This window comes from Nicotiana attenuata, chromosome 1, assembly GCF_001879085.1.
Source record: "Nicotiana attenuata strain UT chromosome 1, NIATTr2, whole genome shotgun sequence".
In the NCBI taxonomy this organism is placed as follows: Eukaryota; Viridiplantae; Streptophyta; class Magnoliopsida; order Solanales; family Solanaceae; genus Nicotiana; species Nicotiana attenuata.
Genome location: NC_031989.1, coordinates 26380764 through 26397190, shown reverse-complemented (window position 1 = coordinate 26397190; position 16427 = coordinate 26380764). Strand labels below are relative to the sequence as shown.

Sequence of the window (16427 nt, the reverse complement as noted above, 5' to 3'; positions counted from 1 at the left end):
CTTGGGTCGATCATTGATAATAGCAGGTGTGACATAAATTGGGGCAATGCATTGAACAGTTAGGCCTAGAAGTGTGGTTTAGTTTGCTCGAGGACGAGCAAAGGTTTAAGTGTGGGGTGTTGATAATAGGTGAATTTGACTATAATCACACCTTAAATAATCACCTTCTTGCGTAGTTTTAATGCTAAAAGTGATGACAAAATGCTCTTATTAGTGCTTTTCATGATTTGTAGGTGATATATGTATAAGGAAGGCTAAGGAGCAATTTTGGAGTTAAAAGTGATGAAAAAGAGGCCAACTGTGAAATTTCCCAAGTGACCCATGCAAAACAGGCCGAAGATTCAGAATACTGGATCCACCGCGGTTCCACCGTGACCGCGGCAGAACCGCGGTGGGAAGCAGCTGCAGAAGATTGAGAATTCGCGAGGGTGTTTGGCTGCGGTTCTACCGCGACCGCGGCAGAACCGCGACAGGCGCAGAAACTTCGGGGACCAAAGTGTCAATTACAGGATTTTTAGACCTAAAACCTATTTAAAACACTAGACTTCGCCCAAGAGAGGCATGTATTGATTTTTTAGGTTTCTTAGCAAGGAAAACAATTGTGAGAAAGTACTCTAAACATCTTTCTTCTTTTCTTTTGATTTTATGATGAATTCAAGCTTAGTTTATGTTCCCATAGCCATGAGTAGCTAAATTCCTTGTCTAAGGCGTTGATGGAACCTATTGGGTGATGAACTTCTTGTTTATGTGAATACAAATTGCTAGTTTAATCTTTATTTGTTCAACTTCGTGTTCGTTGTAGTTAATTGACAGGATCCTCAATTAGCTGTGCCTATTTAGTGTGCATAACTTGGAAAAGAGTGCATATTTAGGGTATTGTTGAACAACACCACTCCTAGATTATTAGAGGAATCTATGATTGCGGGTTTAAAGGCGGGATTAGGAATAACGAAGCCTTGGGTGTAATCTAAAGTGAATCGTGCTAAATAAAGTAAGCTAGTGTATCTCGGGAGAGTGCAATAGTAAATTACTGTGATTACTCGGGAGAGATTTACGGTAAGATGCGGTCATGATTGATAGAGATGTGTGGGTAAATTTGTATGAGCATAAACAGAAGGGATTCCATCAATAGGGGAAATCATTGCCTTAGCTTTTTCTCATAATTGTTTACAACCTTTATTCTTACTTAGTTACAGCCATTTAGTTATTTGCAAGCTAGTTGTTAAAGAACACTCAACTGAGATTTGAATATTTGGGAAGCTGGTTCTGAAGACTTAGTGGGTCTGAAGGTAGCAGTTGATAGGTTCTCTCTGTGGATTCGACCCTGGGCGTAATACTCGGGTTATATTTGCAACGTCCGCAGAGTCTTTTTTATAAGGCATAGTTGGGCGTGATCAATAGGATATGTTGTGATTATGACAATTGAAGTATAATCACAAAATGTCATAGATCTATTCTCCACAAAACCAAAACCAAGAAGTACACAACTCACTATTACTAATATATACTGCATAGTACTACTCCTAGTTGCTAGAGCATCCTCGATTAATCAAGTTGAATTCGAATTTATCTAACAAACAAAATAGAATTGACCTACAAATGAAAGTTTAGACCAATGATTTTTTTCGAGGACCAAGTAAATGAAGTAGTAATAATTAGTACTCTTTTACTTTTTTTAGTCATTTACACTCTAATAACGACAGAATTTTTCACACATAAAATGCAAGACTTGTGATCTTTATTGCGGTTTGTTAATGTAATCTGATACAAGATTTAGCTGATAAATCCAATATCCAATTAAACAATTTATATTCCACTAAAAAGTAATTACATGCATCTTTAATTGTTAACAAATTTAGATTGGGTAATCCTCTTAATTTCACTGGGTACATTATTTACTGGCACTGAGTGTGGCACACACTTAACATGTAAATTCCGATCTTTTATACATACAAGGTATTCTCTCTTTTGACCCGATTTTAGATATAAACTCCATTAAGAAACATCTTACAAGATAATATTAATTTTGTATGGGATTCTTAAACGGATAGCCGATCAAATTTGTTGTCTACTCTTCCTAATCGCTATACCAAAATTATACACTGATTATATACATTTATATACATATTATACATTCGCCGGATAAATTTAATTTAAGCAGTTAGATGAACGATTACTTAAGTTAATTCTAATATATTTTATATAGTCGTAAAGTCTTTGTTCTGATATGAAATACGACTGGCTCCATCAAATTTATTGCAGATAGAAATAAATCACTATTTTTCATTTTCTGAAGAGATTTTTCATGCAAGACACAAAGGGAGTAAATAAGAATAAGAAGAAGAAAGTGGATTCACACTATCGTTGGAAGTAAATCTATGATCCAAATAATCAATGACCAGGTTTTTGGTCTCAGATTTTTACTAGGAAGATGAAGATAACATAGAAAACTCAGATTTTTGTCCATATTAAACAAAGTCAGAACTATCTTGCACTGTATGTGAAAAGGCATAAAATAATTAACCCCTTCATCTCGTTTTTCTTCTTTTGTTTTTATTTTTCTGGGTAGAAAACAAAAATAATAGGTCATTTTGTCATTTGTAGTCTGGTCATAAGTTTGGACTTGGATTCTTTTGGATTACAATTTATGCCAATTTTACTTTTCTAGATCGAGGAAATTAGCAATTAAAACAGATGTAACAGTAGTGAACCCCAACTAATCCTTTTTTCACTATCAAATAGTGACTATAAAACATTTTTTATATATTCTAGTTTTGGTTTAATATTTTTTTTATTGAAAATGTTGTAATGCCAACCATTAACAAGAAAGAAATACTTATGACTAAGAGGACCACATTTAACTAAATCTCTCACGTCGGTTTTTAATCTAAAAGAGTCAAAGAGTCGTATATTCCCTTTAAATCCCCAAGAGCAGCTCTAGTGTAGAAATTGCAAAATATTTACAGTGTTGGAAGCCAAAGTTTCCACAATTTAATTAATTGTTTAGCCATTATGTGTATTTAATAATTTGTTAAGTCTTTGTCAGATTCTAAGTTATAAGTATTGGTCAAATATTTAAAACAAATTTTAAAAAATAACATGTTCTATAGTCTGCTACCGCATATAATAAACATTTATGGGGTATGAGACTAATAATAAGTGTAAAACATGCAAAAATTGGCATCTTCCCAATTAAAATGATAGTCTCACCGGCCAAGTCATAATTTTGCCTCTTTAACCCGATGATTACAAAAGATGTAATCCAATTAATCTCAAGTATTACCATAATCCAGAGAAATTCTTAAAAGAAAATCGTTGAAGGTCACAAAAATAATTTTTTTGGTAAGTTACTCGTTTACCCAAGTCGTTAGAATCAACTAATAAATTATTACTGATCATTATACCGAATACGCTGACTATCTAGACACCAACCTCCGACGACAAAGCCGAAGTATGAGTTCAGATTACATATAATATTCTTTTTGTTCTTAAATAAATTGGTAAGTCATACACGTGTTTGTTTGTTTTAGAGCAAAAGTCAGAAAGCTTTTACTTATGTAGCGTGTTTAGTTCCCACGAAAAAAAAAATTTTGTCCTTTTCACCATTATAAGTTGACGTCAAAACTAAAATAAATTGGCAAGTCATTGATGTGTTTACTCGTTTTAGATCGAAAGTCAAAGTGTTTGTTATTATGCAACATGTTTAATTCCCATGAAAGGCAAGACGCAATTTAAGTTCAAGAGTAATCAGTCTATAAACCTCATCTTAAGTAACAAAAATAACATGAAAATAGTTATAACATGTAAAGCGAATGGAGCGTAATATATCGCCCGTAGAAAATAGTTTGAAAACTTATTGGAATGTAATTGACGGATTACAAGATAGGATATGTTGTGATTATGACAATTGAAGTATTATGTCTAGTAAAATCAAAATCGTCCATATAAACAAAAATGTCATAGATCTATTCTCCACAAAACAAAAACCAAATAGTACACAACTCACTATTACTAATATATACTACATAGTACTACTCCTAGTTGCTAGAGCATCCTTGATTAATCAAGTTGAATTCGAATTTACTTAACAAACAAAATAGAATTGACCTACAAATGAAAGTTTAGACCAATGATTTTTTTTGAGGACCAAGTAAATGAAGTAGTAATAATTAGTGCTCTTCTACTTTTTTTTAGCCATCTACACTCAAATAACGACAAAACTCTTCACACATGAAATGCAGGACTTGTGATCTTTATTGCGATTTGTTAATGTAATCTGATACAAAATTTAGATGATAAATCCAATATCCAATCAAATAATTTATATTCCACTAAAAAGTAATACATGCATCTTTAATTGTTAGACAAAAATGGAAAAGAGGGGTAAAAACAGATTTACCACATTTTTCAGAAATAGAAAAAACCCCTAAATGGAATTTGACTTTTTTTTTATATTTACCGCCAATAGAAAAAATCCCTACAAAAATTAAAGACTTCACACAGTCAGACAGAGTCCTTTATATCCACAATCACTATACTATTGGCTTCTTCTCAATATAAACGAGTGACCCTTTTCACTCTGCATCCTCCTCCCTCCCTCCTTTTCTTCTTCGCTATCAGGAAAGCTCAGATCACCGTTCCTTTTCTTCTTTCTTCTGATTTTTTTTTTCTTTTTGGGAATTCTCAACGCAGCAGCATGGTACCCCGAGATGGTGGCTTATATGCTACTTCTGTTTCTGAGCAACAGCTTCATCAAAACTTTGAATCTATGAACCCACAAGTTAACGATCATGATGAACGCGTTGGCTATCTGAACACCAGCCTTAGGCTAAAAAGCCGAAGTATGAGCTCAAATTCTGATGAAGATGGTCGCCCCAAAAGATTCAGGCCTTCACCAGAATCTAATTCAGAGGTTCGTTACATGTTCTTCCTTTGGTTTGCCTTTGTTTAAAGTTTTTAAATCTAAGTTGCACTATGCATGGTTGCTTTTTCTTTTTCTTTTTTTCTATTTTATGTATCTGCATGTGTTTTTTCTTTAGTTTTTGTATGTGTCTTTTCCGCACATGTTTTTTAGGTCGGCACACCTTGGCCCCTCCTCCACTTCGAATCCACATTTGTTCAATTTTATTTAATCTTGTTTTTTTTTTTTTTTGCTTTCTAGCTCTTTCATGTTAGATTGTGCTTTGTTTTCATCCTTGGCGGAGAGTTTCTTCATTTTCACTCCATTTATTTTCAATTTTTATATCTATAGAGAACATAGATATGAACATCTAATTAGCTAGTAAAAACAAAGTAAATCAAGTCATTAATCAATAAAAAACAAATCAACCATTATTTGATTTGTAAAAAATGAAAAACAATTTTGTTAATAAATATTTTTGCTTTTCTTTCATAACCACATTAATTAATTATTGAAATTTTTGCAGGATGGAGAAATGAATTTAGTCAATGAGGCGAACCTTCTTGGTCTGACACTAAAGAAGACACCATCTTTTTTGAACTTAATAGAAACGCAACTTTCAGAAGGAAAGAAAGGAAGTTCTTCTAGCAGTCCTCCACGCCAATTAGGAAGACCAGCAGCTTCTTCTCGCAATGTAAATCAAATGAATTCTTCGAAAAATGCTAATAAAAATAGGTCAAAGATGGAGGATTTTGCTGCAATTTCTGAAAAATTGAAGGCTTCCAACTTCCCTGCTATAAAGCTCAAGATTGGTGATTGGGAGGTAAAACTTGTTTGGGCTTTTGCATGTCATAAAGTATTTTAAACAATTAAAATAATAGTAGTAATTATTATCATTACTTGATGAAACCATAAGACTTCTTAATGATATACTTATCATTTAGCTTTTATCTTAAATTTTAGACATTGATCTTTGACAAATGAAGTAATTTAGTTGTTCTTATTTTTTATTTCTAACAATAATTAAAAGGGAAATGACAGTGTATAGTCGCGTCGAATGTATATTTTTTGTATATATATACATCCCGTATGTTATATACAAAAATTATACAAATTATATACATTTTTTTTGGCTACCAAATATAAATAGTTTTTTGCGCGGGTTAAAAGTAATAATACCCATGTAGGACCTGGTGATAGATAACATCTTGTCACCAATCTGTAAAAGCACCTTATTACCACATAATTTTAAAACAAGAACCGCCCCTTAAGTTTTCATATTTTTTACACAACTGATGATAAACTTTAGTGCAATCAATTTCAAAAATAAAGTTTCTATCCAAATAGAATAAGATAACTTCTTATTAGCATAATTGACTAAAACAATTATTCGCATAGCACACCCAAATCTAGATAAAGAAATTATTTGCTAGGTTAACATCATACATAATTAAAATAATGTAATCATAATCCGTGAAATTTTAGAACTTGTTCATATTTAATAGGGAAAATCTCACATTTAGCCAGCAGCACAAAACTTTACATCTAGTAGCCGCGAAAGTGTATAACATTTGTATATTTTTTGTATATAACAAACATCAACGTATGTATATATACAAAAAATATATATATTTCGGTTATTATTTTGAGAGTGGCTATGCAATATCATTTTTCCTATTTAATGTTACATAGGGTACAAATGATTTATGATTAATATAAACCAACCATAACTAGTTTAAAAAATTGCATTATAACTAATTGATTGAAATAACTAATTAATGAAATCTTTGGCAGAGAGTTTCAAGGTACGAAGGTGATTTGATAGCGAAATGTTATTATGCTAAGCGAAAATTAGTGTGGGAAATTCTAGATGGACCGCTAAAGAGCAAGATTGAAATGCAATGGTCAGATATCATTGCTATTAGAGCCATTATTCTACAAAATGATCAATCAGGAGTTCTCGAGATTGAGGTTAATTTCTTTTCTCTCTTAATAGAGTCCTTAATAGTTTTACTTTTGTTAAAAATATTAATGTTATTGTAATTTTGGATTTAATTATTTTTTACCACATATAATTACCATTTATACAGTTGAATCAACCACCTTCCTTTTATCGTGAAACAAATCCTCAACCAAGAAAGCACACATTGTGGCAGCAGACATCAGATTTTACTGGAGGCCAAGCTCCCACTTACAGGTGAACTTTCCCTTTCAGTAAATTAAACTTTCTCTATTTTATGTTTTTTTTTTTTCTCTATTTGAAAATAAAATACTTTTAAATGATTTTTTAAACTAATATATATTTTTTAGGAGGCACTGGGTTAGATTTCCTCCTGGAGTACTTGACAAGCACTACGAGAAGCTACTGCATTATGACGCAAGGCTGAATGAACTAAGCAAACAACCTTTCCCTAGCCAATTATCTCCTTATTTTGAATCAGATGTTCCTGAGTTTTCAGATTACTTTGACAATAGATATGGACCCCAGTTTTTTTACAAGATGCATCATCCTATTCGTTTCTCTTCTTCTTCTGTTTTAATCCCTAACCGTCCAATGCATAATAAAAGGACAACGATGGCACCTGTCAGAAATTTCAGTTCAAGCTTTTCAGTGTCAGGTATGCACGATAATTACTCTATATAACTGTTTAATTTTATCACTCAAGCAGGGGGAAGCCACCTTTTGCTCTGGACCCTTCGTCAAAATATTACGAAAAATTACACAACATATATAAGTAAAATATTGAATTGCGCCTTTTTTCATTAAAGCGCATGCTTTATTTGCGCTTTGCGCTTAAAGCCTCAACAGATCTTAGAGCTTTTTTGCGCTTTTCACCTTTGATAACACTGTTGTGAATGCAGGTGAAAGGAGAAGTAACTATGCAAATACCGACCAAAGGAGGGTGCTTTTGCAACAAGGATCAAACAACTTGGTGAATGTTGCAATGGGAAATCAAACTACTGGAATGTTGCCAGTTTCTACAACACCACAAGCTAATTGGGGTATTCCAACCCAGAATTATCAAGCTATGTATCAACAAAATGAGTTGACGGGACATAATCAAGATAATGTAGTGCTAAACTATATAGAGAACCATTTATTGAATGACAATCAAATGGCATCCTCCAACGAATTAAAACTAGTTGGAAATGCAGACTCGATGTACTCATTGCTCGAGCATCACCAAAATGGAAGTGTCGATGCTACAAGTGATGAACATGGTTTAAACTTTGGTTATCATACGATAAACAACAACTATGCACAGGATGCTGTACCAAACAATGGACTGGCTTACGCGGAGCCAATTAATTGGATGGTTCCTCAAGAAACAAATCAAAATCTAAAGCTGGAACAATTTATGGAGCATTCAACTAGTCTTTCTACCTATTCTGATACAATCCATGGAAGTTATCCAACTCTAGATGTTTACGGCGAACAAAAAAGTAGGGTTCAAGGGGAGTAGGCGACAAAAGATCTTGTTCCGTGTTTTTCCTTTTTGCAAGTACATTATTATTGTCTTATCAGAAAGTAGATAACTTTGGGACCTCTCAAATTAAGGGGTCTCCTCGTCAATTCTACTTTCATCTTTCATTGGGGTTAGATGTTTTCTTTTAGCCTATGTTTCTATCGATGCAAATGAGCAGAGTCATATAAAAGAGACTTTATTGTAAGTCAAGATGGAGCATATTATGAGAAGCAAAAAGAGTTCCAACATCAATAGTAAAAAAGTAGTAGCTCAATAGTGTAGTGTCACCTAATAATACTAAGGGTGTCTTAATCCAAAATTGTTAAAGAAGCAAAAAGAAAAAAAACCACCTTCTCACCCTCCAAAGGTTTTTAAATATTAATTCTAAGCTTTAGATTCTATTGCTGAAGACTTCACGGGGCACAAGCATAAGACATCAACTTTTTAACTTTTGAATACTCACAGGACATGTTACCGAACATCGTTACTTACTGAGAAACATTTCTTCAATGATGCTGGAGTTAATTTAGCTAGTGATTGACAAATTGAGGTTGATTTGTCCCCTGTTTTTCTACCGGCCATTAGGCATATGTACTCTGTCCCAACGATTCCTCTTTCTCCCTCTCTTGCATATTCTCTTCTTCTTCTTCCCCTCTTTTTGGCTGAGTTCCAATCTGACACATGTTGTTCTCTTTAGCTTAATCGACAGATTACTTGTTCAACTATTTCACTTATATTTTCTTCCCAATCCCATTGTTATCCAACATAAGCTCCCAAACTGATATAGAGGTTTCTCAAGCACAAAACATGCATCAAGACTTTACAAACCAATCAAGTAGAGCAAACTAAACTAAATGATGGTTTCATAAGATGAGCCCCTTATACTTTTTCCTACTCTTATTTGAGTTGGAGCAATTCCCAGAACAGCTCAGAATTAGTGAATAAACAAAAAATGAAAAAAGAGCATAGCATAATTGTCTGCGGATAAAATTGGTAAATTCAGAAATAAGAATAAGTAGGCATAACTTCCAATAAGCAGAATAAATAGACATGAGTTAAGTGCTATGCAGGCTAATGAGCATAGAGTTAGGATTCTTCAGCATCACATCCTAAGCAAGACATAATAAACATCTTACCATCAGAGCAGAATAATTTTGATAAACTCCGATAGCAAGCCTAAGATTCACTTCCCATCACTGGCTCCAGTTTTATCCTGGTTATATCTGGGTGACTTGAACTGAAAGTAAAATCGGCAAACCGCTTCAAGTGCAAATTATAAATAACCAGCAACTGCAATAACTCATAGCAGAAATCCTGTGTCAAGTTAGCAAATCCCTTAAATTAGTTGCTTCATTCTAGAAAGCTCAAATACATTTAATCAAACACTTGATATAGGATATACAATAAGGACAAGGGACTACTGCTTTCAACAACGGCATCTTTCTTTCGTAGTAGCATATCTACAAGTAATTAACCAGAGACGGGCATGGAATTCTATGCACAGAGCAACAATAACCACAGCTGAAGTTACTAGCAACTGCTTTATTAGTAAACTGAACTCTCATTTTACATCACTAGTATCGAGTGATCATAAACAGGCATGTACTGAAGACAAAGACGCATACCAAGCCTGATTCTAGTCCACAGGCCTATTTCACTATAATATGGCAAGAAGTATAGGTCATTAAATCGTCATCCCTTTCAGAAGCTTGTGGAGCCTGCATACAAAGGTTGGCCACAGTCTGAGCAGTATCATATGCGCTATCCAACCACCTAAAGGTGGCCTCCATGCTGCCCAAATGCAAAAGCTGATTTCACTTAGCTGCATTTTCTCTGTACCAAAGCTCGATTGTGGTTTATACAAAAATATATAAAAAATAAACGCATACAAAGAAAGCTCACCTGTGACATCTAGTGACTCAGTGATAATAATCACTAAACAAGAGTGCTGTAAAGGAAGTACAAACTGACCATCCTTTAGTTTAAAATGCCTAAAGCTCGCCAGTCATTTGTTTTACAAAGAATATACTCGTTATTTATATCAAGATGGCAAGGAACCAAGAGATCTAAACAAAAATTTGAAAATAAGGAACCTACTGTACCTGATGTCTATAATCCTATATCATCTTAGAACTTTGGAGCTAAAACTGACCAATTAATATATCCCTCCTCTTATTATAATTAAACACAAGTTTGCACTATGTAATAAGCGATTATAAGGCGGTTGTTTGTGATCTTCTTGTGAAGTATGTTTTATTGTCAAAATAAATACCTTGATAAGTTGGAGCCATTGGCAAATCTTAGATCATCCTTCCATTCCTTTTTGAACCAACAATGTTATCAGTTATCTCTTTCATAGGTGAGGTTCAGCTGTAGAATTAACATAAGCTGAGCCTGGGGATGATCGACTTAAATCATATCCTTTTGCTCTTCACAACCATACTGATTGTAAATTCAGATTGCAATAGTGTCAAACAAGCGAAAGCATTAATAAGCGGAAGAAAGAAAGTATAAACAATACCCTTGGGTGGAGTTTGACTGCTTCCTGGTCCAGGCATTTTCTTCGATGTTATAAACATAGAAATTCACAAGATAGAGAAAACAAACATCTATTAAAGCAGTCGTAGAACTCATTGATAGAAACTACACTGATATGTTAGTCTGTGGGTTGATTCTAAATAAAGCTATTACCACAAAGAAGCACCTTGTTTCTTTATAACATTCATTTGAAACAATTAGTTAAGCATTCCTAAATGGAACATGCTAGGCAATACTTGGAAATTAGTAGATCTTAATTCTTATGAATATAACCAACAGCACTGAATCATAAGCAGTGGCGGACCCAGGATTTTGTGCAAGCGGGTTCAGTCGGAGAAGTCCATAACTAACATAAGCGGTATAAGCTGTATAAGCGGGTTCAAAAATAATTTCTATACAAAATTTACCTTGCTTTAGCCATAATTTATACATATACACAGTATTATTTTTTGACGAAGCGGGTTCAGTTGAACCCACTTCTCACCACTTGGGTCCGCCCCTGATCATAAGGAACCCGAACCAAGAAGATAAGCGTATACTAGCTGGACTGGGCTCCTAAACAATAGATAGGCTTTCTATACCACATGATATGTTCAATTTTTAGCATGTTTGTTCAGAGGAGTTTAGCAGGGAAGAGGAGGAAGGTAGCAAAATAACAAATGCAGATAAATCATTCAGAGAAACCAAAGAAATTGCCAATAAAGTACATGCTAATGCATTTGTAGAATTGCTTTAATTAGTAGGAGTAGCTTTTTCCTGAGTCTTCTCCATCAATTTCTTGATCCCAGAGTTGGACAAAAATTTAAGGGCTTACCAAATTCCAAATCCCCAAAATGGTTATAAAAAAAATTGGATTCTTTCAGCCGCAAATATATCAAACTAAACCTCCTAAGGTAAAGCTGAAGCATATCACATCAAAAAGAGAATGAACAGAAAACTTGCTCAAGTTGATGAAGAGCATAAAAGAACTCCCTTTTGTCTGCTTCTCTACAACAACAACATACCCAGTATCCCACAAGTGGGGTCTGGGGGAGGGTAAACACACCTTATCCACACGTTGTGAAGGTAGAGAGGCTGTTTCCAATATACCCTCGGGTCTCGGCTCAAGGAAAGTTTTGTCTGCATCTTTGTGGCAGCAAAATTTAGAACCTTACTTTGCTTGCAGCACACCATAAACCCATAGAATTGTAGATGCCTTCACAAATTATGTAGATAAGTATCAAAGCCAAAAAAAAAAAAAAAAAAGCATATATGTGCATTAGCTATTTAGCCTTGAACATATCAATCTAAATTTGAAACTGAAGAAAAGAGATAGGATATGACTAACTAACAATAAAATTTCAAAATTAAAATATAATTTAAAATGAAGAAAGACAATTTAATCAGCAATGACAACGACAATGAGGCAAAGGGAGAGTACCGAGAGATTATGCAAGCGAAATTATATAGATTAGCACTATATAAATAATAAAGCTCTCGCAAGAAAACATACACAAAAAGGAAAAAAAATTTCACTGATGAAATTCTACAAGAGGAATTTGCAGAGTTTGGTATTTGGTTAAGTTATTGCCTATTGATGAGGATATATGATCGCGTGAATTTCTTACCTTCAGTTATCAAAAATCGTTATATTATGTTTATGCCTGAAATATTTATTCTTCAAGATGTGTCAGCCAATAAATCATATAGTAATTCTTAACTAACAAGAGATAGCTGTGAACACAGAGTAAAAGGATTTAAGGTAACCTTTTGACTACTGTTTTATTATGCGTCGCAGTTTGAGGGTATTGACTTTCGTTATCGAAAAATAAAATAAATTATAAAGTTTTAAGAGTATTAGGAATTAAATATGAAGAATATGGGAATTTTTTCTAGTAATTAAAATATATCAAAGTTTTTCATTTAAGAGAAAGTGGAGAACATTTTTTAGACAAACTAACATGAAAAGTAGGATAAATAATTTTGGGACCGAAAAAGTAATTGATATTAAGAAACTCTCTAATTCATAGTCAGAACATAAAATGTTGAAATGAAATATCCATGGTTTTTTTTTAATTGATTCACTTGACAGATTAGAAGATAATGTAAAATATAAAATTTACAATTTTCATAAAAACAAGTACTAGAACTTTCTTTTTTTTGGTCTAGACTAGTAGTGGAAAAAAAATTATGTAAGCACCAACTTAATAGATCGGTAGATTTCGAAAATCAGATAAACTTTTTTAGTGGGTGTTTGGACATAAGAACTGTAAAATTTAAAAAAAATTCAAGTGAAAATGGTATTTGAAAATTATAGTTGTGTTTGAAAATGAATATAATTTTGGGTTGTTTTGAATTTTTGTGAGTGATCTGAAGTGAAAATTTTGAGAAATAATTTTTTGGAGTTCTTCAAATTTTCGAAAGATTTCGAATTTCATCTTCAAGTAACAGCTTGTTTGGATGGTCTTTACCTATCGTATCATATCGTATTGTTACTTTAAATACAATGTTTGTTTTGATTGTTACTTAAATTTATTGTATCGTATCGTTAAATCCGTCGTTACGTAACGATGAAATGTGTCACTTTATGTAACGACCGATTTGGTGTGGTCGCGTCGTTTCCTTGTGTTTTTCTCTCAATCTCACCCTTCATTATTATTAAATAATTTTATTTTATCATTTACCCTACCTTTTTATATACCGTATCATAATTTTTCTTTATAATATTGCAAGTTTATTCATCATATCACAGGTGCGTGATACCATGAATTGACGTCAAAACGACACAATCCATCCAAACATTGTATTCATCAAACGATACAGTACAATACAATACAATACGATACGATACATTAAGAAACGATACGTAACAACCATCCAAACAAGCTGTAAAAAACGGTTTATTGCGAAACATATTTCAGAAAAAAAAAAAAAAAAAAAAAGAACCTTTTTTTTATGGCCAAACGGGCTCTAAATAAAATTGTTTTGCAAGTTAGCAGGCTTAGAATCGACGGGCCGTGAACCAAATGCAGGACGGGTCGGTCAGCCCAAAAGATCACACCATTTCAAAGAAGTCTCCACTCTGAAAACCTCTTTAACGACCTCAGCTCAAAACCCTAGTGGCACATAGCATTCAACCGCGAACTGGTAATAATTTTCCCACACAACCACTATTGCCATGGCGGGAGGGAAGATGAGGAGAGACAAGCCCCACCGTGGTGCATCAGCCGGCGGCGGCGGCGGCTCAAATCCTCACTTTCAGGGAGGGATATCATTCCACAAATCAAAGGGTCAGCACATTCTGAAAAACCCTCTACTGGTTGATTCTATTGTCCAAAAAGCCGGAATTAAATCTACGGATGTCATCCTGGAAATTGGTCCTGGTACCGGTAATCTTACTAAGAAGCTTCTAGAAGCCGGAAAGTCAGTTATTGCTGTTGAGGTTGATCCTCGTATGGTTCTCGAATTGCAACGAAGGTTTCAGGGTACTCCTTTATCTAACCGACTCAAGGTATCTTATTATCAGTTTTTTTTCCTGTAAGATATTTATTGCTTAAAGGACCTTAAGTGTCAGTTGAAATAGCTCATAATTGAAAGAAAGGATGAATGGCAATGGATTGGGTGTTGTTAAGGTATAGCATAACCATTATCCAATTTTTCCAACCACTAGTTGGACTGCTCCATCCTTGCTGTATTGGCTTATACGTGTAATCAGGCCAATAACACTTTTAATGATTAAAATAACAATAGAAACCAAAATAAAAGCACAAATTTAATTTGTGCAATTGGTTTTTTCCTGGTTAAGTGTCTATGAACTCTATAATTGTTAATAACATGGTAATATATCTTCAGTTTAGTAGCTATGAGAACATAATGACAACATGCAAATCTAAGATCAAGTCATTTCATGTTCATCCAAGATTTAGGTGATGCGGTTCTATCCGCCTTGTACTTGCTAAGATTTTTAATTGAGTGTGTGTATATATATATATATATATATATATATATATATATATATATATATATATATATATATATAGTGCGTGTAGTAGGATAGTGGGTAAAATTTAGCTACCCGTACATTTGGGGCTGACTAAAATTTTAATCATCAGCCTTAGCTTTAACCCAAATTGTTTTTAAAAATGAGATTCAAATTCCATCCATACATGGTGGCTTTGAGATATCACTTGTCTACTTGCCTTATTATTTAAAAAAGAGATCAGTTGTCTAGTTAATTTCTGTTGGTTAACCAAATTTTGTGAAAAATTTTGCGAAGCTATAATGTGTATATTGTCCGTATTTTCAATTAAATGCGTGTCCCATCATATATATTTGTACATTGGGGTGCCGAAGCTGTTCTGATCTTATGATCTTCTGGCCTGCAGGTTATACAAGGGGATGTTCTCAAGTGTGATCTCCCTTACTTCGACATTTGTGTAGCTAACATCCCATATCAAATATCATCTCCTCTTACCTTCAAATTATTGGCTCATAGGCCTCTATTCAGAGCTGCAGTAATAATGTTCCAGAGAGAATTTGCTATGAGGCTTGTTGCTCAACCGGGTGATACTCTTTATTGCCGCCTTTCTGTGAACACCCAGCTGTTGGCTCGAGTATCGCACTTGCTCAAGGTAGGAAAGAATAATTTCAGGCCACCACCAAAGGTTGATTCTTCTGTAGTTAGAATTGAACCTAGGAAACCACTTGCTCCTGTCAATTTTAAGGAGTGGGATGGTTTGGTCAGGATCTGTTTCAACCGGAAAAACAAAACTATAGGTTCTATTTTTAGACAAAAATCCGTACTCTCTTTACTGGAAAAAAACTATAGAACTTTGCAAGCATTACAACTCGCTGAGAATGTTCCTTCGGAGGATGTGGAAATGGCGTTGGATGTATCTGCCTTGGGAGAGACATTTGGAGACTTGAGTATGGATGCCGATGATGAGAAGGATGATGACGAGATGGAGGTGGATGATGGTGATGCTAAAAGATCTGAATTCAAAGAGAAAGTTTTGGCAGTGCTAAAGGAAGGCAAATATGAGGATAAGAGATCTTCCAAGCTCGCACAAGCAGATTTCATGCACCTACTTTCTCTATTTAACAAGGCTGGCATACATTTTTCTTGATTCAAGGGGCAGCCAGTTATATGAGCTTATTGTTTCTTTCCGGTCATGTTGTGCTCTTTCTCCTCATGGGGATTCAATTTTGTTTCCATTGTAATGTTCTAAAAGCTTGAAATTTGTAGATAATTTGGACTTATTGTTTTGTGATATGGTGGTTTTGAATGAAATTAGAAGATCCTCTCCTCTTTGCAATACGTACCTTCCCAAGATTTTGCCTCTTGTTGCACCATTAAAGTCAATGTCGAATGCCTTTTCCTGTTCTGCGCTTTTGGTTGAGAACCATGCTACTGCCTCTATGGTTATAAACTGAAGTTCAGTTTTGTATTTACCATCATCGTAGTGACATACGTGAAGCAAATTTACAAGATAGTGGCCATACCTAATGGTTAAGTAATATTTTGTTTTGTGAGGAACTTCCAA

At 34.1% G+C, this 16427-nt stretch overlaps 2 protein-coding genes and 1 long non-coding RNA gene across 5 annotated transcripts; 2 read left to right on the top strand and 1 right to left on the bottom strand.

The window, feature by feature from the left end:
* On the top strand, window positions 4341–8572 carry LOC109222997. Its single transcript, XM_019387273.1, has 6 exons — window positions 4341–4912; window positions 5427–5723; window positions 6695–6871; window positions 6991–7097; window positions 7211–7518; window positions 7763–8572. The coding sequence occupies exons 1-6, from the start codon at window positions 4697–4699 to the stop codon at window positions 8362–8364; spliced, it is 1707 nt and encodes a 568-aa protein (XP_019242818.1). The 5' UTR covers window positions 4341–4696; the 3' UTR covers window positions 8365–8572.
* On the bottom strand, window positions 8607–12632 carry LOC109223006. 3 transcript variants are annotated; one of them, XR_002067500.1, is made up of 3 exons: window positions 12513–12632; window positions 9504–12100; window positions 8607–9041 (listed from the first exon to the last, which is right to left on the bottom strand). It is a non-coding gene; the product is annotated as an uncharacterized LOC109223006 (long non-coding RNA). The 3 variants fall into 3 exon arrangements; XR_002067503.1 differs by lacking the exon at window positions 12513–12632 and adding an exon at window positions 12326–12485; XR_002067508.1 differs by lacking the exon at window positions 12513–12632 and having other exon boundaries at window positions 9504–9681; window positions 9993–12210.
* LOC109222988 (ribosomal RNA small subunit methyltransferase) lies at window positions 13965–16201 on the top strand. The gene is made up of 2 exons (XM_019387267.1): window positions 13965–14395; window positions 15270–16201. Exons 1-2 carry the CDS (start codon window positions 14063–14065, stop codon window positions 16008–16010), a joined length of 1074 nt encoding a protein of 357 aa, XP_019242812.1. The 5' UTR covers window positions 13965–14062; the 3' UTR covers window positions 16011–16201.

Coding starts and splice junctions, on each gene's coding strand:
- LOC109222988 (XM_019387267.1), top strand. CDS start 14,063: ATGGCGGGAGGGAAGATGAGGAGAGACAAGCCCCACCGTGGTGCATCA. Junction 14,396..15,269: donor CTTTATCTAACCGACTCAAG/GTATCTTATTAT, acceptor TCTGGCCTGCAG/GTTATACAAGGGGATGTTCT.
- LOC109222997 (XM_019387273.1), top strand. CDS start 4,697: ATGGTACCCCGAGATGGTGGCTTATATGCTACTTCTGTTTCTGAGCAA. Junction 4,913..5,426: donor CACCAGAATCTAATTCAGAG/GTTCGTTACATG, acceptor AAATTTTTGCAG/GATGGAGAAATGAATTTAGT. Junction 7,519..7,762: donor TTCAAGCTTTTCAGTGTCAG/GTATGCACGATA, acceptor TTGTGAATGCAG/GTGAAAGGAGAAGTAACTAT.